Genomic DNA, 27,638 nt, shown 5'->3' on the forward strand with positions numbered 1-27,638 from the left:
CCCAATGCAGCCAAAAGTAAGTAAATAAAATAAATCTTTTAAAAAAGAAAAGCATTAAAAAAATATATCTTACTGTATGTTATATGGCAAAATAAAATTAAAAAAAAAAGATTGGATGTATGGGGTAAGGGAAAAGGGGTCTAAAATATTTAGGAATCAGAGTGGAAAGGATTTGGCAACAGACTGAATGTGGAGAAATAACAGAGAAGGAAGATTTCAGGAGGACTTTAAAGTTTTAACCCAGATGACTAAACGGTAAAGAGGAGACAAAGAGTTAAGAGGTCAGTCTAAGGACAGTTTGATCACTGAAGATTTCCTGAAGGAGAATTTAGAGGCAGGGTCTAAAGCAAAAAACATTCCAAAAAAAAAAAAAACATTCCAATGTGCCAAGGCATAAAAGCTACATGGTGATTTCAAGAAGCAGACTGCTTATATGAAGCAGGAAACAATCATGAGGAAAAATTAGATGGCTGGATTAGGGGGCCACGCTTGGACACCAATGTGTGTCAGAGGCTGTGGATATGTGGACAAAGAAGAAAAAAATCTGTCCCTCATCAGTTCTAGTATCTCTGGGAGAACAGACTCAAATAATCTTTAAAAAATATTTTTCTATCTAAAAAGTAACAAAATTACAAAAAGTTTGGAAAACAGAGGGGGGAATCCAACTATCTTAACATTATCAACTATTACAATTTTTGTGAAATATCTAGCACATGGTAAAAGCACAGACTTTGCAGCCAGGTTGCTTGGGCTCAGATCTAGATCTGACCGCAGGCAAATGACATCACCCCCTCACTGTGCACCTGGTTTCCTATAAAATGCAAATAAAAGTACTCACCTCACATAAGTTATAATGAGAATGAATTATTATATACAAATCATATCTCTGAGGATGAAATCCGTTAATATATGTGCCTGGCACATAAGCCCTATATTAGGATTAACTATTGTAGTTACAATTTTTTACACAGTGATAATCAAAAGGCAAGAAATTCTGAGGGCAAAGCAGTGGATTTTACAGTTGCTACAGTGGGGAACTGCAATTTCTTAGGAAAAGAAGCAACCTGATCAAAGCAGTGCTTGAAGAAGACTTCAGCAGCTTTGTAGCTTCTTTGTGGACTGATCACAGAATGACAAAAGGAAGCAACGTGCACCTAGGCTGTGGCAGTCATCTGGGGGTGTGGTGAGGGAAGCAGGGGCTAGGATGGCAGTTCTGTGAACAGAAGAGCCCCGAACCGGTTGCAGGGGATAACAGAGATGGTAACTGGTTATACAGCTAAAGACAAGAAGAGCCCATGATGTTTTAGCCTTAGAAATACAAGGAAGATGGTGACCAAACCAGGAAATTCGAAGGGTGTTAGGAAAGGGGAAGAATAAGCTAGTTTCCATTTAACTCCATGCACTGACAAGCATGAAAGTGTCAGCGATAGTAGTTAGCTACAGATGTGTGATTATGCAGAAAGACAGAAGTCAGAGCAGGAAAAGCATTATAGGTAGTACTGGATTGATGACAGGGTGAACTACCAACAGAAGAAAAAGGGCTGACATTTTATTCTAATTATTTGCTCAGTAACTCTTCAATTAAACAACTATTAACTATTCTATATTAAACACAGTAAATGAGTTTTTAAATATACTGAAATATTGCAAGCAAACTCTTTCACAATTACCTCTGGTGCAACAAAATTTGCAGTATAACAAGGAGTCATGAGAAGGCCATTTTCTGCTCTTAGCTGTTTGGCAAAGCCAAAATCACAAATTCGAATAGATTCTGGATTGCCAGATTCATCCACATAAAGAATGTTGCTAGGTTTCAAGTCTCTGTGAACCACCTAATTGAAATACAAATTAAAGAGGTGCATTAACAATACATTTCCATTATGGAAAATTATTTATTCACAAACTGTCAAGCAATGCACTTAACAAGATGATGGGTACCAACCTTTACACTATCCCAACGTTATAAAATGCTGACAGTGTAATATAACTGCAACACAGAACTGGGGCAAGGAGAGGAGGAAGAAAGAACAGTACTTACCTTCCCCCTCTTTGTCCAATTAAGTAAGCGGATTAAGGAAAAATGCAAATAGCAGTAATATCTGTCTCCAGGTTATTCATCGTTCAACAAATATTTATGGAATGTGTATCATGTACCAGGGTATTATACAAGGAGCTGCAGATACTCTGGTGAACAAGACCTGTAAGATCCTTGCCTTTATATGCTAGGAACTTAGTAGTAAGGGAGGCAGAGAATAAATAGGTGAGAGATGGGGCATAACTCGGGCGGGTCAGGAAGGGTCTCTAGAGGAGGTAACAACTGATCCAAGATCTGAAGAACAGAATGAACAAGCCAGAAGAGTGGGGGTAGTCATTCTAAGTAGAGGGAATGGCATGTACAATGGATGAACACAACAAACATGTACAGACAGGCTCAATGAAACAGGCATGGGTTTTAGGAGTAAAAAGGAAAAAAAACTCCCAGATTTACGTAAGTACTGCCTACTTGATATCCAAGTAACAATGTCACAAACACAAAAAGATACCATTCCTTTAGAGTTTGTATTACTTTCCCCCTTTAATCACCTACTTGAATACTTCTTTTATCATAAGCCTCTCTGACACTCCTTATTAGACTTATGTGTTTCCTCCATCACCAAATTCTGAGTCTATGTTCTAATCAATAACCTCAGTTTTAGGTCCTAACATCCGGAACACTACTTCTCCAGACCATTTTAATAACTAATTACTGCTGAGGCACTGAGAAAAGAACATAGAAGAGTTAGATGACTGCAAACTCACAAATTCTTCAGTGAAAACTGAGTCCTACCAATTTCCAGTCCCAGTACTAGGCAAATCTTGAGCAGCTACAAGTCAAGAAGCTCTAGAATTAAATTAACACATTTCATTTGTTAGCTTCTAGGGGCAAAGAAAACGAGAATAACGTATTGAAAATAAACTCCTTAAGAAGAGATCTCTTATTCTTTTCTTGCTTCCCATTCCTCCTCATTCCTCTGCTGTTCTCCTTTCCTCCCTCCCCTCATCTCTCCTTTGTTCCCCTTCTCTCCCAGGCTTCTCTTCTTTTAAAAATATGATTTTTTTTTGCCATTTACTAAAAATCTATATGCAGGAAGAAAGGAGGAGAGCATCCACCATCCAGAAACCAGGTGGCTATTTGGCCTCATCTGTTTGAAGGATTTCCTTTTATAAGTGAATACAACCCATGACTCTCTGGTTCACTTCTAAACTCGAAATGGGCCCAGTTCTCAAAAGTACACAGTGGCCTAGCAAAAACAGTGCTACGTCTTCCAGGTCACAAAATCTCACTCACTTCTTGGGAAGCATAAAAATTTAATGTTTATAAACAAGCTAAAATTTCAAAGTAGAACTTCAAGCTCATGACATGTACACACTGCTATATTTAAAACGGATAACCAACAAGGACCTACTATATAACACAGGGAACTCTGCTCAATATTATGTAACAACCTTAATGGGAAAAAAATTTGAAAAAGAAACAGATACATTTATATGTATAACTGAATCACTTTGCTGTACACCTGAAACTCTCACAACATTGTTAATCAACTATACTCCAATATAAAATAAAAAGTTAAAAAATTAAATTAAATTAAATTAAAAAAAGAAAGAAACAAAAAAGAATTTCAAGCTCAATGGGAGAAGTCTACATAGAGGAAGAACAGTAGGATAATTAAGCTAATATATTTTTCATTACATGCATAAATTAGCTTCTACCTTTGTAATTTCAGCTCAAACATTAAGAAAGAAAAGGTAAGAAAAAGGGTATTTGGTATTTTATACCAAATTTTATAAGATATTATATATATATGTGTGTGTGTGTATATATGTAAAACGTTAAAAAGACTTACCCCTTGTGCGTGAAGATATTCAACAGTTTTGGTTATAGTAAACAGGACAGCACTGGCCTCTCGTTCAGAGAAAAATTTCTGTCTAAGAATTTTATCCAGCAATTCACCCCCTTTCATAAGTTCTGTCACTACATACACATATTTTCCATCATCATATACCTGTAACATTTAACAGCAAAATGTAAAAAATTATGTGAATCTTTACATGTGCTCAGCACACAGTTTGGCATAGTAAAGAGAAATTAAAACTCACTTTATAGTCAGGGAAAATTTTACTTATCACAACCAATGAAGGATATAAAATTTGCAAACAATTTTATACACATAAAGATATTAAAATAGGAATTGATGAGACTGAATGTCAGAAAAATAACCTTTAATTTCCTTCCGTGAACCTTAACTCATGGCAATCAAAATAAGTATGGGTATGGTATCCGAAGGGGCACTGAACTTCTGCTCTTAGGGTGTGTTCCTCTTGATCTTTCTACCTACTAATGATGAGAGGGACTGGTAGAAAGACATGCTGCTGTGATTTTCCTGGAACTTCTGTATTTATACATACAGTACAAAGAATTATTCTGGTTTTGATTAAATCGAAAGACAAGCTGTGGCAAGAATTAAGTAGGAAGATTAAGTAGCAAAGAGAAATTCCATTCAACCACGCAGAAGCATACCAATTTACTCCTAATGTAGAAAAAGAAAGCTCACTGTAATTTTGGATTTGTACTCTAGGCAATCCCGAACTGAAATAACCCTCTCCTTAAACTTCAGGCCCTTTTATTCCCCTCTTCTCATAGAGTTACTGCACACCTCTGCTTAGCTCCCTAAGAGGTACCATGTATTAGGGCCCCAAATATGGAGAAAACAAGGTACCTGCCCTCAAAGTTTTTATTCTAGTAGGGAGAAACAGACATAGAAATACGAGTTTAAAAAAATGTTGGAGATGCTGTAACAAAAGTGGGGATAATTTTAGAGACTTTGGAATTTGAAATGAAGGAAGGAGCAAAGATGTAAAAAATAGCAACAGCTTAGGGAGTTCCCTAGGCAAGGCTGAGAGAAAGTGTTTTCTACATTCCCTTTTTAATTTACTTGGTTGGATTCTTGGAGGTTATATTAATTAAAGAGTCACTTAAGTGAAACATTTAATGGGACTAAGTTAACATTCTCCTCTAACAATGAACAGTGATAAATTATTCTGAGGAAATTAGAGTTTCGGTTAGGAAGGAGAAGGGAGGATAAACGTTGGAATTCACAGAACCTCAGAGGTGAAAGGTACCTTAGGAGTCCTCTGGCTTAGCTGGCCACATGCCACTTCTGGTCTACAATACCCAGACACGGCCTTTGAGCCTATGTGAGCACCACGAGCAAGAGAGGACTTAATGCTGCCTGAGGAGTTCGCACCCTTTGCCAACACCTCTGTTATGATGAAAGCTGTAAGTAGCAGGGAAAGGAAACCTCACTTGTCTGGGGGGTGGTGATGGGCAGGGCAGGATTCCGGAAGGAAGTAATGCCTTAGCTAAGTCTTAGATGTGTGGTAGTTAGCCAGGCAAAAAAGGGCAATGGCATTCTCAACTGAGTGAATCATAAATTCAAAGACAGAGCAGCAGAAGAAAACGAGGCATGTTAAAAAATTTTGTACATACTTGAGCATGGCTGGAGCATAGGGTGTGTGAGGAAGTGTGAAAACTACTACAGACAGAGGAATGCAGGGACCAGAGGTGATGGGGAAGATGAACTGTAGGCAGGGAAGTAACACGGTTAGATATAAGGGACAGCTCTCTCTGGCAGTACTGTGGAAGACAGTTTGGGGAGCCTATGGAGCCTGAGACTAGTCAATCCTGAACATAATTAATACCCAAGTGTTCCAGTAAATACTGATATTAAAAGCAATAATGTAATACTTTTCTTCTTAAAGGCAGAAAAATTAACTATATAAACATTTTTCTCTATAACTGGAATTATGCTATATATGTTGGCCTCTAATTTATTTATTTTTTTACTCACTATATCGAATTCTTTGTCTACCACATGATATTTGAAAACATTCCAAATATGAGTTAGACAACTGAGTCAAATGATCTACGTTAAAGAATCTACTTACATCCTTTAGAGTAATAATGTTTGGATGTTGTCCATAACGAAGAAGAATTTCAATTTCTTCTGTAGGGTCTCTCTTGCTTTTATCAATAATCTAAAAGGCAAATATTTATCATAAAATCTCATGAACTATACAGTATAAACGTTAAGTATTTACAGCTACAGACTTAGGTGTTATTTTGTGTAAACACTGTATTTATAAGCCATTTATCAACCATTTTTATTCAAGTATCTGGCCAGACTGTCTAATCAAAATTTGAAAGCCAGTCTTGATATAGATGGCAAGGCTGTAAAGTAAACTCTATGCCATGAGTCACATTCAAACCAGGTCTGTCTAGTTTAAGTTTTTAGCAAGTTTAGGATTTAATAAAAACTCAAAAGCCTCAAGAAAAGGTACCAAGAACACAGTTAACATATCTTTCTTCCAGCCTTCAATGTCTTACACCTTTGGGAACTCAGTTAACTTAAAAAAAAAAAAAAAAAGATTTATTTATTTGTTTATTTTTGGCTGTGTTGGGTCTTCGTTTTTGTGCAAGGGCTTTCTCTAGCTGCGGCAAGCGGGGGCCACTCTTCATCGCGGTGCGCGGGCCTCACTATCGTGGCCTCTCTTGTTGGGAGCACAGGCTCCAGACGCGCAGGCTCAGTAGTTGTGGCTCACGGGCCTAGTTGCTCCGCGGCATGTGCAATCTTCCCAGACCAGGGCTCGAACCCGTGTCCCCTGCATTGGCAGGCAGATTCTCAACCACTGCGCCACTAGGGAAGCCCCCTCAGTTAACTTCTAACCCGTATCAATACAGATAATTAAGAGCAAGATGTATTTATAATACCACCATTAGCATTTGTTTATTGAATTTACTTTCTTTAATAAAATGCTTCAATGGAATATCCCATCACTTGTAAGCTACTTATAAAAATTAATAGTTAAGTAGAACAAATTTTATTTTTGAAGCTAGGCAGAAAGCTAAGCAGAATACCATACCTAGAATTCTACTTGGCTAGAATGAAGTTTAATTATTACAATAAAGCCCTTTAAAATACTAATGTAGCTTTCCAACTCTTTTATGTCAGCTGCTTCTTAAAAATACTTCTCTTAACGTTTTAATCTGTTAAAGTAACATTATATTTTTAAAAAGGCAACAAGGACTTCCCTGGTGGCACAGTGGTTAAGAATCCGCCTGCCAGTGCAGGGGACACGGGTTCGATCCCTGGTCCGGGAAGATCCCACATGCCGCGGAGCAACTAAGCCCGTGCGCCACAACTACTGAGACTGCACGCCACAACTACTGAAGCCCGCATGCTCTAGGGCCAGTGTGCTGCAACTGCTGAAGCCCGCACGCCTAGAGCCCATGCTCCGCAACAAGAGAAGCCACCGCATTGAGAAGCCCACACACTGCAACGAAGGGTAGCCCCTGCTCGATGCAACTAGAGAAAGCCTGTGCAGCAATGAAGACCCAATGCAGCCAAAAAAAAAAAAAAACTGGAAAAAAAAAAAAGAAAGAAAAGGCAACAAGTTTTGCTTTCATTTCATCCAAAAGGTAGTCTGAAGTAAATTTTGTGACCTTCATACTTTCAGTTTTAAAACAGCTTAGTAATTATGTATGCAATAAATACCCAAACGCTTTAGCATCCTAGGAAAGAGCTTGCAACTCTCAATATGAGCCAAATCTGCTATCTGAAATGGATTTAGTTGTGAAAACAGTTCTTTATTTGGAGAACAGGGAAGTCAAACATACAGGCGTCCACTGTGATCAACTGCAAATGGTAGTGTAGAATCAGGCAAATGGATGATTAAGAGGAAAGGTACATGGAATAGACATGCTGACTCAAGGGAGATGATTTGGGGCTAGTCTTTTGAAAACCAGAACACATTGGGAGGTTTTATTTTATTTTTTAAATTTATTATTTACTTATTTTTTGGCCGCACCACGTGGCTTGTGGGATCTTAGTTCCTGGACCAGGGATTGAACCCGTGCTCCCTGCAGTGGAAGCGCAGAGTCCTAACCACTGGACCACCAGGGAATTGGGGAGGTTTTATTTTTGGCAACATTCTCTCTGATCTGCTAATCTTGAGCCCAGCTTACATTATATCCATAACTCTGCTTGTGAATCTTAGATATGTAGTAATTTCAGTAGAATCAAGTGCTGGGATTGGTTTTAGGGATCTAATTTAAGTCACAAGAATCCACATATAGCTGGAAGATGTTCTCAAGGTTGTGGTATACTGCTCCTGGTTTCTATAATTTGAAGGGGGCCTCAGGACATTTCTGCTTTTTTCTGATGTGTTTATGGAGGCAAGATACATTCTTAAATTGCCTACCAAGTACATTATTCACATTCTCTCCTTTCATGTGTGCAAGTTGAAAATTTCTATGTACCCCAGATTTCACTGAGTAGAAGAGCAAATTAAAATGTATTTCTATGGTTCATCCTTATAACTGACAGAATGCCTTACAGACACTGACGACTTTTTAAAACAATTACATCCAAGTTTAAAATAGCAGCAACAATTTTTGTGTGTGTCCTCCCAGATATTTGCTATGCATAAAGCACATTTATTTTTATTTTTACACAGTAAAATCATACTAGATCTAGATAAATGGACAGATCGGTGGAAGAATAGAAGTAATAATAATTAATGCCACTCTCCCCACTAACTAAACACGAGCTACCCATAGTTATAGACTAGTTCTAAGGCTCAAGTTAAGTTGAAAGCTTTAGACATGACTTGAATTGTTTGTGATGGGAGAGCAGAGGCATCCATCTCAAGAAGTGAAAAGGCAGAAACTTGAATATAGTATTTGTTCACTTATAACTAAAGGTTTGGACTCGAACTTTATCATAGAGGTATGTGCCTTGGTTTTTGGCTTAGAAAATGCTTACTGTCTTAGGATGCTTGACGAACTTAAAACAGCTAATGATAATATATTTTATGACAGTGGTTCTTATTCTTTTATTGGTTCACAGATCCTTTTAAATGTGAAGGACGGTATGAACATTTTTGCCATAAAAATGTAAACATACAAAATTTGGCATATAATTCCAAGGAACTCCCTGACATCTTGACCATAAACGGGGGACTTCTGAGAGTAAACGGGGTGCTATTAAAACCAGGTCAGGTGTAAAGTGGTATTGCCCTCCACAAACCGGATGTATGCTGCCTTACCTTTTGAGCTCATAGGAGGATCTATGGTTCCAGATTAAGATCCCTGAAGATCACTAGCCAGACATTTAAATTACCTTACCTTTTTATAACAAAAGGCACACTTAACAAAGAAGAGTGTAATTTTTAACTGGTACCAGCATGCATGAATAAGAACTGTTAGAGGTGCATTTTAAATCTAAAAACACTTACCTTCACTGCAAACTCCATGTTTGTGGCTTTATGTATACATCTCTTGCAAACGGAGTAGGAGCCAACCCCAATATCTTCTTTTACTTCATATCCATCAGTAAACTGAATACTGTTCCTGTGTAACTGCTACAAACACAATTATAAATTGATGAAGAGCTCTGTAATGACTTTGGTACATTACATAATAGGGAAACATGTTACTCAGCATGCACTGTTGGCCTTAACTATAAATATAAATGAATTTAGTAAAAATAAAAATGAATCTTTCTGCATATATTCTTCTACAACTGTGCATTTCTGAAGTGTCTATGATACAATGCACAGCAAGAAATATGCCTTTTTAAAAAGCTTATGTTAAAAAGAAAAAACTGAATATGTACAATAAGAAACACAGAGCTACGTGATAAGGGGCCGACAGCCTTGCCAGTGGTTAGGCCCCATTCTACTCCCCAAATGGCTATAGGTCTTTGAAATACCTTTGCAAACGGGGAGACATTTGAAACCTCTGGTATAGAAGAAAAGATTTAGGAGGATTCAGAATTAGAACATCTGGATTCTTCTCTCCGATGCACCACATAGAAATCATAAACATACATTCTATAGAATTCATCACATGCTTGTCATAGTAAAAGGGACAGACTATTTCAACATGAACTTTGTTCAAAAAGCAGTGCTTAAATTGGTTTTCTAGAAAGTGGAAAGCAAGATAACTGACTTGTGAAAAAAACTTTAGCGCAAAAGCAACTTAAACATCAAGCAAATTCAAGCACTAAGTATACCCTAAAAACAATTCAATGCTTCAAAAGATATATCTAGTTCCCTCTATGATTAAGAAGATGAATTGAATTTATCTTTCCATGATACTACGATGGGAAGACATAAATCTAATGGTTTGTACTATTTGTGTTCCTCTAATAACATTTAATTTAGCAGTGCAGTCGCCTGCTACAAACACACACACTCAGAAACCTGCTTCTGTAGCTCCTTTTTCTCCCACTCTGATCAACAGATGGGATAAGGAGGGAGGTACCCTAAGGCAGTACCCATAACCATTTCTTCCTAATGACAATGGGGCTCCAAAAGAACAAGGACACAAAACTTGGAAAACTTAAAATTTAAGTTTATTTTTATTTCTTATATATTTCTATGGCAGAGGTTGGCAAACTATGGCCTGTGGGCCAAATCTGGTTCACTACCAGTTTTTTCTAAATAAAGTTTTATTGGCACACAGCCATGTTCATTCATTTACATACAATCTATGACTGCTTTTGTGCTACAACGGCAGAGTTGAGTAGTCGCAACAGAGATCCATATAGCCTACGAAGCCTCAAATATTTATTATCTGGTCCTTATAGAAGAAGTCTGCTGACCCCTGTTCTAAAGTATCAGTGAACTAGGAGACCTCAGCTCACCATAGCTGATCTAACAGAGACAGAGGATGAAACAAGTTAGGCCCAATAAACATTCTGAGGCACAGGAGACAAGAGAGACAACAAGATGGTGATATTTATCTCAACTCTCTTAGAATTCTACTTTCAAGTCAGATAGGTATCCAGGATTCTGGCGCATGCAACCTTTTCAAAGGTATATGAAAGGAGTTTCTAAGAGTAATGTCAATGATATAAAATGTATTTTAAGCTGCTCACTTAAGGTCAGCAGATCAAATCTAACATAATTATCCACACAATGAACTGTACCTTACAACATTTCAAATTTAAGATTACTTAGACATTCACTCACCTGAACAATTGAATGCACACCAACTGTCTGCATAGCTTGGCTTTCATCATCTGAGGTAATAGCAACAAAACTAAACCCCCGAAAAAGCTGATGTGCATTAGCACTAGGTGGAATGCCAGGTGAATCTGAAAAGAATAATAAATCACTAAGAAAGTAATTGCTTTGAAAGGTAATTAAGGGAAGAACTGTCTACATTATGACCGTTCTCACTTATTCTGGAATTCTACTTCTAAGGTATCCAGTGTTTCCAGGATAACTAAGTAAGGCACTGTATCAGATCTGTCCTGATGGCTTATTGCCATCAAAACTCTAACATCCTAGTCCCTCAGAGCCCAGAAAATTGCTAATTCATTCGAAGAATATACTAAATTAATGAATTACTGGGTTAATATTATTCTAAATTAGCACTGTCCCAAAGAATCTCCTGCAGTGATGGAAATTTTCTTTATCTGTGCTGCCCAATACAGTAGCCCCTAGCCACGTGTAGCTACTGAGAATTCGAGATGTGGTTAGTGTGACTGAGAAACAAAATTTTTAATTTTAATTAATTTAAATTTAAATAGCCACATATGGCTACTGCCTACCACATTGGACAGTGCAGCCCTAAATAATAACCTAACAATGCTATGGCTCCTGGTTAGGGGGAGATACAAGGTTGATCTGCAGATAATTTAGGAGAAAGGAATTTAGTCCAGTGGTCTCAATACATAATGTCAGAATCTAGAAATCAAAACTGAAGATAAAATTATTATACATATAAAAGATCAAATTTATATATATATGTAAATTATTATATATATATATATATATACACACTAGGACAATCATGGTACGTAGTCCTTAAAATATGTTTTATGACATGACATGTATTGTTATTAAAATTATTTATGTGGAATCTAGTGGCATTAACAAAAACAGAAAAATACTTTCACAATACAGTTAATGCTCACTATAAAAAGAAATAATAAAAGTATAATAAATGTGTTATTCATAAATATAAACACATAATTAGGCATAGTAATATTTATAAACATACTATAAAGGCTAAAGGCGAGCAAAAAACAGGTAAATCTACTTAAACATCAACTCCACATAAAGTTCTCTTTTAATATCAGCTTGATATTCTCAGCAATATATATTGTTTAGTGAATTCTACATCAATGTGACAGTATTATACTGAAGACTTCTGCTAAGAGAACCTATCTGGGCAGAATATAATATAGAACTGCTCTATTCTAAGATTTTTCCTCTATCAGGACAAATTGTATTGAGAAAGCAAAGTAAAACATTACCATATATCATCAGTTCTATGCATATCACTGTCTATACCTTTGATAAAATTCTGTTCATGTGTTAATCCAAATTTCTAAGGCTGCCTTATAAAAATAAACACCCGTCAATGCTTAATATAGATCGTTAGACTTTTGGCTGTAAAGCTTTATAGCAAGGTTTGAATGATACACTCTATGGGAAATACACGCAAGTACATTTTCTATTTATTTGCTTGTCAATGATAAACCTGGGATCTGATACACCTAAATGAGAGAATATTAGAGTGCAAAACACACCGTTATGTATAATACACACACAAATGAATGAAATACAACTTACCATTTCAAAGATCACTTCTCTATAACAGTCACTGTTTGTGCAATTTTAGGATAAAGCCTGATACAGGATATGAATCATTTTGAAGTTATCACACCTCACATAAAGTTTAAGTTATGTTTGGGATTTGAACTTTATAAGTACTTCCAGAATACCATATAAAATTAGAATTTTAAAGGGCACTATTTATGCTGTAGTATTTCATGTGAACATAGCTACAGGTAAATAAATGCACAACCAAATAATTTTTTCACACAAATTGTATCAAAGTTTAAGGCACAACATAATTTGCTAAAAGATTTAACAAGGACCTTAACTTCTATAAAATGCCATAAAGGATTTACTAATGATCTAGTTATTGCAGCAGGGGTAGTGTATGAAGGGAAGAAATGAGGACAGTATATAGAGTTATACTAGATAAGATTTTCTGATTGAACAAGAAAAAAATATATATTGTCTTATATTTGGTTTTCACGTTTTCTCCTTACCTTTGGGAGTTTTTGCAGTAAACTCAGGATCAAAATAGAAAGTATCTTCAGGCCTGCCAGTTGCAGGTTTAAAAGGTGGATGAATTTCTCTTCTATACAGTTTCTGGAGGAAAAAAAAGAGACTTAGACATGTGTTAATTATAAAAAAAATTTCAAGCAAGTTTTCATTCTATACTTACATTCCAGTCTATTGTTGAGAAAAATGAATGTCTTTTAATTTCTTCAACTCCATCTGGTCCTGCGCCTATCAAAAATTGGCTAGTTTTGATTAAATGGTAATTTTATTTCAAGGATAAATATATATATTGTTTATTCAGTCTTCACTTTTAACATTTGTCCTACTATTTCATAATCCCACAACAAACACAAATATCCATCTCCCCCCTAGAAAACAAACACCAACAAACACACAAAAGAAACAAATTAATTAAAAATTTTACCTAATCTGTTTGCAGGATTTCGTTTGAAAAGCATTCGTAAAAGACTCTGGGCTTCAGGACTCAAAAACTGTGGCATCCCAAGTTTGGCTCTAAATAATAAATCCATATAATATTTTATGTTTTGGAGGTATCTGTATTTTATTTTTAAAATAAACTTTTCATTTTAAGATAATTATAGATTCAAAATCAGAAATAATACAGAGAGAGCCTACGTACCCTTTACCCAGTTTCCCCCAGTGGTAGCATCTTACAAAACTATAGTGTGATATCACAATCAGGATACTGACATTGACACAATCCACTGATCTCATTCAGATATCTCCAATTTTCATTGCACTTATTTGTGTGTGTTTAGTTCTATGCCATCTTTTAAATTGAAGTATAGTTGATTTACAGTATTACATTAGTTTCAGGTGTACAGCATAGTGATTCAGTATTTTTGCAGATTATATTCCATTTTAGGTTATTATAAGACAACGGCCATAATTCCCTGTGTTATATTGTATATCCTTGTTGCTTATTGATTTTATACATAGTGGTTTGTATCTGTTAATCCCATGCCCCTAATTTGTCCCTCCCCCCCTTCCATCTCCCCTTCGGTAACCATTAGTTTGTCCTCTATATCTGTGAATGCTTCTGTTTTGCATATACATTCATTTGTATTATTCTTTGATTCCACATGTAAATGATATCATACAGTATTTGTCTTTCTCTGTCTCACTTATCTCACTTAGCAAAATGCCCTCAAGGTCCATCCACATTGCTGTAAATGGCAGAATTTCATTCTGTTTTATGGCTGAGTAATATTCCATTGTGTGTGTGTGTGTGTGTATGCCAAATCTCCTTAATCCAATCATCTGTTAATGGGCACTTGGGTTGCTTCCATGTGCTGGCTATTGTAAATTGTGCTGCTATGAACACTGGGGTGCATATATCTTTCTGAATTAGTGTTTTCCCACCAACAGTGTACAAGGGTTCCCCTTTCTCCACATACTCTCCAACATGTGTGCTTTTTTTTTTTTTTTGGCCACACCGCGCAGCTTGCGGGATCTTAGTTCCCTGACCAGGGATTGAACCCGGGCCCTCGCAGTGAAAGCACGGAGCCCTAACCACTGGACCGCCAGGGAATTCCCATCCAACATGTGTTATTTGTAGACTTTTTTTTTTTAACATCTTTATTGGCGTATAATTGCTTTACAATGTTGTGTTAGTTTCTGCTGTATAACAAAGTAAAAATATGGAATGCTTCACGAATTTGTGTGTCATCCTTGCGCAGGGGCCATGCTAATCTTCTCTGTATCATTCCAATTTTAGTATATGCGCTGCCAAAGCGACCACTATTTGTAGACTTTTTGATGATAGCCATCCTGACAGCTGTGAGGTGAAGTTCTATGCCATTTTATTACATTTCTAAGTTCCTGTGTCCACCACCACAGTAAAGGTACTGAACAGTTCAACACCACCAGAATCCCTCAAGTGGCTCCTTTATAACCACACCCACCTCCCTCCCTCCCCAATTCCTAACCTCTGGTGACCACTAATCTATTCTCCATTTCTATAATTTTGTCATTTTAAGAATGCCATGTAAATGGAACCACACAGTATGTAACTTTTTTCACGCAGCATAATTCCCTTGAGATTCATGCAAGTTGTTGTATTAATAGTTCATTCCATTTATTTATTTATCTATCTATCTATCTATAATATCTATATTATTTATTTGGTTGCACCAGGTCTTAATTGCAGCACGTGGGCTCCTTAGTTGCTGCTCCAGGGCTCCTTAGTTGCAGCAGGTGGGGTCCTTAGTTGTGGCTCACGGGCTCCTTAGTTGTGGCTCGCCGGCTCCTTAGTTGCAGCACATGAACTCTTAGTTGCGGCGTGCATGTGAGATCTAGTTGCCTGACCAGGGACTGAACCCGGGCCCCCTGCATTGGGAGCGTGGAGTCCTATCCACTGCACCACCAGGGAAGTCCCAATAGTTCATTCATGTTTATTGCTAAGTAGTATTCCATGACAAGGATATTCCACAGATTATCTATTTATCTGTTGAGGGACATTTGGATTGTGTCCAGTTTAGGGCTATTACGAATAAAACTGCTACGAACATTTGGGTCTAGGTTTTTGTGTGAACACAGAATGTTAGCCCCAAATCTTCTAATGAACTTTTTCATTTTTCAGAATTTTGTGAAAAGCACTACTGTAAAAGTAAGATCATCTGAGTCTTAGTTCTGGGTCTGTTACTAAGAACTTTGTGACCTTGGGAAAGCCAATCCCCTTGAGCCTGTTACCAGTTCTTCATGAGCAAGGGGATTGGATGTTAGATTAATGGCTGCCAAACTGTAGACTTGGAACCCTTTCTCAACAGGAATTTAAGAAATCCAACATTTAAAACATTTAAAAGAACATGTGCTTCATACACCTATTTTTTTCCTCCCGTTCCCTTTAATAGCCCTGCACGGAAGAGGAGCTGGTGGGAAAGGGGTCTGTGGAACATCTAAGATGTCTGTGGCACACAGTCTGAAAACCACTGGCCTGGATGAGCTTGAAGGTCTGTTTCAGCTCTAATATATAATTTTACTCTTTTTCTCAACCTACAAATTAAGGAAACCAATGATCCTGTAAGTATGAAAATAATAACAGAGCTGGAGAAAATGGCTAGCAGAGAAATTTCTATTTCAGAAATAGATCCATTTATTATTCAGTGAGTTGTTATTGAAGCTACTATGTGCTAGACACTGCTTAGCGCTGAGGATACAGAGATAAAGACAGCCCCCCCACAATCAGTGGGGAAGACAGATATAGATAACGCTAGTACATTAAGAGACAAATTCAGAAGGACACATGTAAAGAGTGCTAAAGGAACAGTAGGGGATATCTATTTTAACATGGGAGATTGTAAAAGGCCTTAAATGCAGTTAAAAGGTTGAGAATCTATTCGTTTGGCCAGTGTCCCCCAATATTTTACTAAATAATATTAATTTCTCTAGACACTTAGCAACAACAAAAAAATGTTTCATGATCCAGTGAGTTTGCGGAATGCTATCTATTATACCCCTTGTTAGAGACATAAAATAAAATACATTGCATATAAAAGGCTGATAAATTTAGAGTAATGAAATCAGTATTTTTCTAAACATTTGTTTTTAGCACCTCTTCTTCAGAGAATACCTATTAACATCTTATAGAATTAGCGTTCTGTTAAACAACAGAAACGAGGTGAAACACTGCCGTATTTGGTAACAGGAATATAGCAGAGGTCTTTAAACAGTGGACTAACGGACCAGATTTATTTTCAAGAAGGGAACTCCAAGGGAAGTATAGAATGATCTGGAGTGGGAAGCGGTGGTAGGCAATGGGCAATCTACTTAGAAGCTTGGCCCTATAGTATGGGTAGGAGATCTGAGAACTGTAAGCAGTGCAATGCAGAGGAAAGGCTGGGACAGTGAAATATTTTTGAGAGTGAATCTGGTGAATACCTTTGTATGCAAGAGAGGAAGAAATCAAGAATGATTTCTAGGTTTCTGGCTTAGGAAATAGGGTACATGGAAATGCTGCTAATTGGGAATACAAGAAGAGGAAACAGAACAGCGAACAAAGATAAATTTAGTTTAAAATGTTAAGTCATGCATGTCATATGTTTTGGGAGAAACATGCAGGTGAGTAAATGGAAATAAAGGTCTGGTGCCTGGTAAATTAAGGTAAGAAAGAGTGATTTGGGTGTAATTAAAATGTTCAATAGTTATTGGAAAGACTGATGTCAGTCAGGAAAATGAGTCCAGGTGGGGAGAAAAGCATATCAGAGATGGAACACTGGGTAACAAGAACATTTAAAAGGTGGTCAGAAAAAGAACAATTTGGGCATTAAAAATAATGAATGCAATTGGCTGAATCACACTGATTATTAAATCCCATTACTTCGTTATAGTGAAAAAGGAAAAAGAAAAAGTCACAACTAACATAAAAACCCAACTCATTGGACATCACCCCCACTGGGGCTCATCTTGTTTGAGCCTTATTTCAAGGTAACTAAATAGCCCTAGTTGATGAGGAAAAGTTCATTGTTTTGGAAAATACCAGCTAATAAGTGAAGGAATAACAGTAATAGAAAATACACAATTTAAAATCCTTAATAAAATAACTGTTTCAAGTAATGATTATCAGTGGATGAAACTATTAGATGAAAGCCTGACAGGGAACTTTACAATGGAGGGATCAGCTGTAACCATGGGAATTCATCACTTAAAGTGGGGCAACATGGTGCTGTAAGCCTCCTGATGTGATGCAATAGGGTGCAAAAGCACGAGCTATGAAATAACGTTGCCAAAAAAGTTTAACCAAAAATGGGATAAAGTAACAAGTGAAAAAATATCACAAGGAGAATAAAAAAACTTCACACTCCTGGGAAAAGACTAGTTATTACGTAACCATGGTAACAAGAGAGGCGCCAGAACCATTCAATTGATCAAAGACAACTTGCCTAGGTGAACAGAGTTTTTTGTTTTTTGTTCTTGCAAACCAACGAATCAGTAACTGCTCTTCATCTGTGAAAATTCGCCAAATAAGAATGAACTGACGCCAATAACCACACCTGAGTGCCAAGAGTCCCACCCAAGTAACCACACTTACAGATGATGTCAATTCATTTTAGGCCCTGAAAACCTGCCAATTCTTGAACTCCACCCTTCCCCAAAACCCTATATAAGAACAGTGGTCTACTCTGCTTGGAGAGATTCTACTGGACCAGCACCGCTTTCCCTACTATAGTAAGCAATACAATCACCTTTATGCTTTTTGTTTCAGATATTAAGAAGTGGTCTCATCTTTTAACAAGATAAATTCAGAAAGTGAAATTCTATAAAAGTGACATGGTTTCTACAAGTAAATGGCAGGGGAACAACAGGGATACACTGTTCTAGATGAACAGAAGCTGAAGAAATACAACCAAAGGATATGTGCAGACTTGATTTGGGATACAGTTTTGGAGAAAACCTGAAAAATCTGGTTAAGGATTGGTATTAGATGACTATTACCAGTTTACATAAGAAAATATCCATACTTTTTAGCAAGGCAAACTGCAGTAGGTGAGAAATGACATGTCTGGAATGCTTAAACTATTTCAGTAAAGAAGAAAAAAAGAAAGGAGGAATAGACAAAGCAAATGTGGCAAAATCTTGATGACTGTTGAATGTGGGTGATTGGTATACATAGGTTCACTGTATTATTCTATTTTTGCGAATTTACCCTTGAAATTTTTCATAATTAAAAAGAGAAAAGCAGGCAGAGAAGGAATGGTCAGGCAAAAGAGACCAAAAGAGGAAGGGTTAGAGAGGTGGGAGAAGCAGATGAAAGTAGGAAAAACGAAGGGGGGAGGGGGTGGCCAGCAGTGTCAAATACTCCTCAGAGAGACCCTCCTTAACTGTCTCATCTAAAATGATTCCTGCCCCTGCCCTTCCCTCACACTTCAAGAGTACCCTGGTTTATTATCCCCACTGCTCCTATTACTACGGGAAATTATTATATTTATTTGTTTAAATATTAATTCCTTGTCTCCCCCACTAGAATGCAAGCTCAGTGACACCACAGAAGATCTTGTCAGTCTTGTTCACATTGCATCCTAAGTACATACAGAAAGACCTCAATCATCTGTTGAATGAATTGCGTGAACAAATCATACAAACAGTCACCTTTCTAACAATCTGCCACTAGTTTAAGCAACCAGGAAATTACTGATGACCATAGTGAGAGAAGTTTCAGTGGAGCTGTAGAAATGAACGACAAACAGGCTATGGGATAAAAGCAGCCAAAAAAAAGTAACAGAAAGCACGGACCACTCTTTAAAGAGGCTTTGTGTTGAAAGAATGCAGGAAGATGCTGCAGGAACTTGAAAGAAGGGCCAAGTCAAAGAAATGGTTTGTTTTTCTCAACACTAAAGTGTGTGTATTAGCTGAAAGGAAGGGGCCAGAGTAGATGGAGTGATGAAGGTTCAGTGAACATTCATTTGTATAGCAAATATTTTTCAATGTTTTTTATTGTGAAGAATAACATAAAGCGCAAAAAACAAAACCAAACCTCCCAAACCCAAAACCAAAGTACACAGCTCCATGATTGACCACAAAGTGAACAGTCATCTGGCCAAGAAATATAACATTGCCAGAACCCCTCATCCAATGTAACTACTTTCCTTATTTTGCCGCAGGCTTCTGCCATCTAAATAGGGACCCTAAAAACTATGCTTTAGTTTGTCTGCTTTTAAAACTTTATAAATAGGATCATCTATGTAGTATTCATTCTTTTGTGTCTGAATTGCTTTTGCTCAACAATCTTGTGAGATTTACCCCAGTCATTGTATGTAACTGTGGTTTGTTCATTTTCTTTCCTGTATAGCACACTACACCCACGGGCAAAAGGCTTCAGCCTATTTTTGTATGGCTTTTGAGCTACAAACGGTTTTTACATTTTAAAAGTGTTAGAAGCAAATAATAAACAATACAAATATGTGACAGAGACTGTGTGTGGCCTACAAAATCTAAAATATTTATAGTCAACCCCTGCTGTATTCCACTGTATGAATATACCACAATTTATTAGTCCATTCTTCTGTTAACAATCTAGTTTCTACCTTTTGGCTACTATAAGTAATGCTGCTATAAATATCTGGGCACTTGTTTCTTGATGTGCAAGTACCTTGATGCATAAAAACTGGGTGCATGCCTAGGAATAGGATTACTGGATGAGGTTATACATGTATTTGACTTTAGAAGAAATGCCAAAAACTGCTTTCCAAAGTGGTTATACGAGTACTTACATTCCTTCCAGCTATGTATGAAAGTTGCCACTGCTCCACAGCCCATCAGCACTTTGTATTGTCAGTCTTTGTACCCTTAGCTACTCTGGTGGGTATGTAGTTGTAGCTCGCTGTGGTTTTAATTTGCATTTTCTGATTAATGAGGGCAAGCATCTTTTAATAAGCTTATTGGCCATAGGATATCCTCTTTTGTGAAGTCCCTACGTCTCCTCATGTTTCTACTGGGCTGTCTTTTTCTTACTGATTGACTGGAGTCCTTGACATATTCTGGAAACAAGTCCTTTGCTGGTTATATGTTATAAATTTCTTCTCTTTTTCAATGGAATATTTTGATGAGAAGTTATTAATTTTAATGTAGTAATAATTTATCAATCTTTTCCTTTATGGCTCATGCTTTTTGTGTTGAAAGACTACTTTTTCTACACCAAGTTCATGAAGATTCTTCCTATATTCTCTTCTAGAATCTTTCTTCCCTTTTCCCACATATATGTAAAACAAAAAATATGTATATATATATTTGTAATATACTTGGAAATGATTTGCGTATGGTGTGAGGTAGGAGTTGTTTTATCTTTTTCTGTATGAATACCATTTTTTCCAGCATGATTTATTAAAAAAGCCTGCTATTTCCCTACTGCTCTGCAATTTCCAATGGTTGTAAACCGAGTGTCCATATATGTATAGGTCTGCTACTGGCCTCTCTAGTCCATTGCACAAGTCTATTTTCTATACTTGTTTTAATGCCATATTGTCCTAATTATAGTTATAGCAAGGTTTGATACTTGGTAAAGCAAGTCCTCCTATCTTGATATTCTTCAAGAGTGTTTTAGCTATTCTTGGTCCTTTGTATTATCATATAAGAATCAGTTTATTAAGTTCCACACAAAAAAACTGTTAGGATTTAAATATGATTTGCATTGAAACTAGTTATGCTGTCCAATATGGTAGCCACTAGCCACATACAGCCACTGAGCACTTGAAATGTGGCTAGCCCAAACTGTAAGTGTAAAACCTGCAGTGAGTTTCAAATAAAATGTATCATATCTCGATCATTTTTTAATGCTGATCACATGTTGAAGTGATAATATCTTGGATATACTGGGTTAAATAAAATATATTACAATTAATTTTAGCTGTTTCTTTTTACTTTTTTAATGTTGCTACTAGAAAATTTAAAATTATGTATGGGGTTCACATTATATTTTTTTATTAGATAACACACATCCTTTATAACACTTGGGTCTGTCATAATGTGAATATGGTACAACCTTCCAAGTTACTTCGGTCTTTTAAAATTTCCTAACATTTTCTAAGTTCTCTGCATACAGTTCTTGCATAACTTCTGCTAGAGCTATCCCTAGGTTTGATTTTTTTTATACTATTGTAAACAGTATCTTTAAAAAAATTCCATTTTCTGTTGCTAGTATACAGACATGAAATAGATTTTATTTACTGACCCTTTATCCAGCAACTTTGCCAAGCTCTCATTAATTCCAATGATTTATATGAAGATCTGGATTTTCTACGGACACAATCATGTCAACTAAATAATGACAATTTTTTTTGGCCGTGCCGTGGGGCTTGCGGGATCTTAGTTCCCTCACCAAGGATCGAACCCAGGCCCCTGGCAGTGGGAGCGTGGAGTCCTAACCACTGGACCACCAGAGAATTCCCAATAATGACAATTTTATTTCTTCTTTTTAAACCTTAAACTGCACTTCTTTTGGATGCCTTACTGTACTTGCTAGTACCTTCAGGACAATGTAAACAGAAGTAGAATAATGGGCATCTTTTTCATATTCCAAATCTCAAAGGTAAAGCTTTCAATAGTAACATGAAGATAATTACGAGTATTCTAGATCTATGGGGTTTGCTCGTATTTAAACCACATAATATTGATGTCATAATATCAATGAATTTCTTAGTTATTTCTTATACTATAGCTAACACTCTAAAAATCTCATTTTTTAGTTTGAAGCATTTATTTTTAAATCTCATCAAAACACATCCACTAGGGAGTACTTACTTAAGAATCATAGTCATTGTTTCTTTTCGATCTTTTCCCTGGAAAGGTAGTGTACCAGTGAGCATCTCAAACTATAAAAAGGCAAAATAATCAGAGGTATTAGTCAGTAGGTATAAAATCTCAAGGCTAGAAGATAAAAAGCATCATCTTAATTACAACCACATCTTCTAAAATTGCTATATAATAAAACAAGTGATTTATATTTCTACTATATTCACTAGTGAACTTCAAAAAAAAAAAACAAAACACCCCAAACCTTACCATTAACACACCGAAAGACCACCAGTCCGCACTCTGAGTATGACCTCGACGATTAACTACTTCTGGAGCCATGTATTCCACAGTTCCACAAAAAGAATACGCTTTCTTTTCATGGTCAATAGACTCTTTACTTAGGCCAAAATCTGCCAAAATAAATATCAAGTTCATAAATATCCTACGATAATTTGCACACGTGAAGTTTAAACTCTGAGTTCCAAAGTTTACATTAATAGTTCCAATATTTACATTAATTATTTAAAAATTCTAATTCAAGTTTTTAACACAATGTATTACTTAATATTTATACCATGATCAACCTTAAAGGAAATTAATTATATAGAGTAGGAGAGACTATTTTAACAAAATGAGGATTTTTACCTGTTAACTTGATGTGACCTTCTTCATCAAGAAGTATGCTGAAAGAAAACAAAGTTAGAAAATCTTTTCAAACCATTAAAGAGAGATTTTTTGAAGCTAAAACTGAAATTACTTTGTTAAGTATCAGATCATCACATTCATTCCAAAATATTGCTTTAGACTCTGAATAAAAAGGCGAAGGTAAAGGAGGAGAAAATTTATTTTTTTGGACACACAAATATAATGAATCCCAAAGGCAAAGCCTTATAACTTGTATTAATGAGCCAGGGACACTTGAACACTATGAGGAAAGGAACCAAAACCTATATTCTAAGTTGCTCTTAGTGCCTTTCTGCAGAGGTGGCCTAACTAAACTCCCTAGTGCTTGCACAATAGACAGAGGTCTGGATAGTTAAGTCAAAAGTGTTAGAACTGTCATTTTAAAGGCATCTGACTCAATCATTCTTTACTAGCTTTTTTTCTTTTTCTTTTCTTTTTTCTTTTTGGCTGTGCTGCGCAGCTTGCGGGACCTTAGTTCCCCAACCAGGGACTGAACCCAGACCCCGGCAGTGAAAGCGACGAGTCCTAACCACTGGACCGCCAGGGAATTCCCTCCTAGCTTTTTTTCTGACACAACTTACACAGTCCTCTTCTCCTCAACACACCTTCCTCATACTCCTTGTTCTTCTTTGACCCATCACTACATTGTATATATTATCCAGTGTTTTCTCTCTTTTTCAGTAAACTGAGAGCTCCTTGAGACTTTGACCTTATACATCTTGTAGCTCACTGTCTGGCAGAGCACAGATAAATAAGAAATGTATATTGCATGAATGGGGCCAGTCTACAAAGGGCCGATAGAGCATTCCAAAGAGTTTGAATTTCTTCTTAAGGGCAATGAAGATCATAAAAGGTTTACATGCATGGAAGGTAACGATAATCAGATCTGCAATTTTAGAAAACAATTTAGAAGGAAAAATAAAGAATATTTAGTGTGCTCTTAGGTATGAGTTATGATAAAGAACAACAACTGGAGAAGACACTCAAGTTGCTGGCTTTAGCAGATACTTGAGTGGAGAGTAAGGTCGTTAATTAAGGAGCTATAGAAAGGGGTAAGTACTAAGCTGTTAAGCCAGTTACTGCATTTCTGGATGGGTATTTTAGTATACTGACTTGAAAGGTCAAGTAATAAGGTCAACTATTTCACTCATATTCAAAACTATTCCATAGTATAGGCATTTCCTTACTTTTAAAACATTTAATTACTTTTAATTCCTTACTTTTATTTCCTTACTTTTAATTCTTTTAATTAACTAAAAAAATGTGCAAGCCAAATTTTGTTATAATAAAATTTTACTATGTCAAAAATACTACCAACCTTCCTATATCATCAGTTCAACTATGATTACAATAATGTTTACCAGTGAGGGTAATTCAGTAGGGACACAGTGTTCAAGTCTCTTTCAGTACAAGGGACTTGTTATGAAAAAAATACTGATCTTGATTATGCTTGACTAGAAAGCAGACCAACACATTTAGGGACTATAAAGGGAATTGTTAGGTATGGTGGGAATCATCCTCCCTTCTGTCTAATCAATACCTGGAAGACAGTTCTAAAAACAAAACAAAACAAACCTCAAATCATTCTTGGTAATTTTGAAAAAATTAAAAAAGAAAACATGGCTAAAAGGGCATTACTTATACTTCCGATAGCAAGTGCATTCTAAGATAACCATGCCCGTCCTTTATCTTTGAAAGAAAAAGTCAACTGTATTACTCTCAATAAGCAAAGTTCCCTTTCAATTATTAATAATTATTTTTAGCCATATTTATTATAACAGAGTTCTAGTTTAAAAGAATCTGGAAAACCCCTCATAGTGCATAAAACAATTGGTCTAAAAATTTAAATTTCTCCTAAGCTCTACATGATGATATCACTTGGATCATTTAACAATTAAATGTTGTTTCAGTTTAATAGTGTAGTCTAGACATTTACGTGAAAAATCTCACTATAAGCAATCTTACCCACATTGGATCTTATTTGATCTTTGAGACAGGATCCATGCTTTATATATAATTTTATAACCAACATTAATACAATGGTCTACAATAAATACATTCAATTAAATGATATAAAACACAAACGCATTTTTATTATGAATGTTTAATCTTATGTTCACAGTAATTTTTTTCTTCTAAAGACTATATGCTTGAATATTCATTCTCACCAGGAATTATATTTTATGTTGTGATAGTTAGAAATTGGGAAAATGATGAGAAAAACTCAGTCATTATCTGGGGAATAAAATCAGAACCATATGAAACTTATCCGAAAACAAAATACCTGAAAAACAAATGTAAAATATGAAAGTATAACAATTTCTAAATGACCACTTAACAGGATTCCAAAGGAGTATTTCCTTTGTTTCCTATTGTAATATATAATTTAAATTTTGCATGTAACATTTTAATGTAAGTAATATCCAAATTCTTGATAAAGATGATAGTTACACAACTCTGTGAATATACTAAAAACCATCGACTTGTATACTTTATTTTTAATAGCTGGATATTTAATATATAATATAGGTCCAAAGATCAGGACACAAAAATTTATGTACAGTATTTATTTAATAAAGTTTAAAACAAATGAAACCTATATTGTTTAAGAATGCATACTTAGGTGGTAGAACTATTTTTTTTAATTAAAAAAATTTTTTTTAGTATAATTAAAGGTTACTTTCCATTTACAGTTCTTCCCAAATATTGGCTATATTCCCCGTGTTGTACAATACATCCTTGAGCTTATCTTACATCCAATACTTTGTACCTTACCGCTTCCCTACCTCTATATTCCCGCCCCACCCCCCAGCAGCCACTAATTTTGTTCTTTTTTATGGCTGAGAAATATTCCACTGTATATTTATAACACATCTTTATCCATTCATCTGTTGGTGGACAGCTGGGTTGCTTTCATATCTTGGCAACTGTAAGTAATACTGCTATGAACATTGGGGTATGTGGACTATATCTCAAAAAAGCTATTTTTAAAAATTCTTGATAGAACAAGGCTCTTGTTTATATCCTTAAAAAAGGAGAAAAGAAAACCTTTCTTTCTCAAAGTGGTAGATAGTAAACACCAACAAATTAAAACACAGAAGTGTGTACAATTTAAATAATATTAGCTTCTTGATAACCACTACTATAAAAGTAAAGGGAAATTTGCTTAACTCTCATTAAAAATTTGAAAGCATGTGGAGAAGAAAATTGTCAATAAATGGTATTTGGAGGAAACAATTAGCTCCATGCCATCCCTCACACCAAGAAATTTCTAGATGGAGTTCAAAGTAAAAAAAAAGAAACCATAAAATTAGAAGAAAAAAATCTTATCATGAGAATTGAAAAAGCCCTTCTAAGAATAAAAGTCACAGAAGAAATCACAAAAGAAAAGATTGGTAGATCTGAGAAAAAAATACTTGTGTAGGTTAAAATAACACAAAATTAAAAGACAGGGTGGCGCAGTGGTTAAGAATCCGCCTGCCAACGCAGGGGACATGGGTTCGATCCCTGGTCCAGGAAGATCCCACAGGCCGCGAAGCAACTAAGTCTGTGTGCCACAACTACTGAGCCTGCACTGTAGAGCCTGTGAGCCACAACTACTGAGCCCGAGTGCCACAACTACTGAAGCCCACACGCCTAGAGCCTGTGCTCCACAACAAAGACAAGCCACTGCAATGAGAAGCCCGCACACCGCAACGAAGAGTAGCCCCCACTTGCCACAACTAGGGAAAGCCTGCGTGCAGCAACAAAGACCCAACACAGTGATACATACATACATAAAAAAATAAATAATAAAATTAAAAGATAAACTAGAAAAGTGTATTTGCAGCATATGTCAAACGGTTAAATTCTTAATTTGTATAGAAAGGTCTCTTACAAATCAATGGGAAAAAAACAACACTCCAAAAGAAAAATGAGCAAAGGCCATGAACAGAAAAATCACACAAAAATACAACTGCCAATAAACCTATGACCATAGATTTCCACTTCATTAAAAATCAAAGAATGCAAATGAAAACAAGGTAACGTTAACAGATATTTTGATTAAAAGATATTTAAAAGTATGAGAACATAAAGGGTTAGCAGAAATGTGAAGCATAGGCATTCTAATCCAATGTTTGTGGTAGTTCTATGAAATAATATTATTTTGTATTACCCCCTAAATAATTATATTATACTGTATTCAACTTAGCAGCATGATTCCTTACTTTTCTGGTTTTAAGTCTCTATAGATTATTCCCAGGCTATGTAGATGGTCTAAAGCAAGCGCAAGTTCAGCCAAGTAGAATTTGACATCTTCTTCTGTGAACATGACCTAAAATAAAATAATAAATTTTCTGTCTTTATTTTCTTTTTGCATTTGTTATTTTTATTTAAAGTTCCATCCTACAGTTTAAATATCAAAAAACTATAAATATGCTAATTACACAATTCACTTATGAAAGAAATTTGCAAAAATGACTGAATCAGTCAACTAATGACTTACTAAATGCTAAATATGCACTGTGGGGAAAATA

General features: G+C 35.9%; 1 protein-coding gene across 6 annotated transcripts in view; it reads right to left on the minus strand.

Moving 5' to 3' along the window:
* The window catches only part of RPS6KA3 (ribosomal protein S6 kinase A3), a 108,609-nt gene that overhangs the window by 11,990 nt on the left and 68,981 nt on the right, over nt 1–27,638 (minus strand). For 5 of the 6 annotated variants that reach the window (XM_082447078.1, XM_082447079.1, XM_082447080.1 and 2 more), the window contains 12 exons: nt 27,330–27,436; nt 23,083–23,120; nt 22,705–22,847; nt 22,444–22,514; nt 13,613–13,701; nt 13,352–13,416; nt 13,173–13,275; nt 11,077–11,201; nt 9,337–9,462; nt 5,989–6,078; nt 3,888–4,046; nt 1,671–1,832 (listed from right to left, as the gene is read on the minus strand). In XM_082447078.1, coding sequence (XP_082303204.1) covers nt 1,671–1,832; nt 3,888–4,046; nt 5,989–6,078; nt 9,337–9,462; nt 11,077–11,201; nt 13,173–13,275; nt 13,352–13,416; nt 13,613–13,701; nt 22,444–22,514; nt 22,705–22,847; nt 23,083–23,120; nt 27,330–27,436 — 1,278 coding nt within the window. The remainder of the gene's footprint in view (nt 1–1,670; nt 1,833–3,887; nt 4,047–5,988; nt 6,079–9,336; nt 9,463–11,076; nt 11,202–13,172; nt 13,276–13,351; nt 13,417–13,612; nt 13,702–22,443; nt 22,515–22,704; nt 22,848–23,082; nt 23,121–27,329; nt 27,437–27,638) is intronic. The other variant, XM_082447082.1, reaches the window with a different exon arrangement.

This window comes from Balaenoptera physalus (assembly GCF_965194825.1).
Source record: "Balaenoptera physalus genome assembly, chromosome: X".
Taxonomy (NCBI): Eukaryota; Metazoa; Chordata; class Mammalia; order Artiodactyla; family Balaenopteridae; genus Balaenoptera; species Balaenoptera physalus.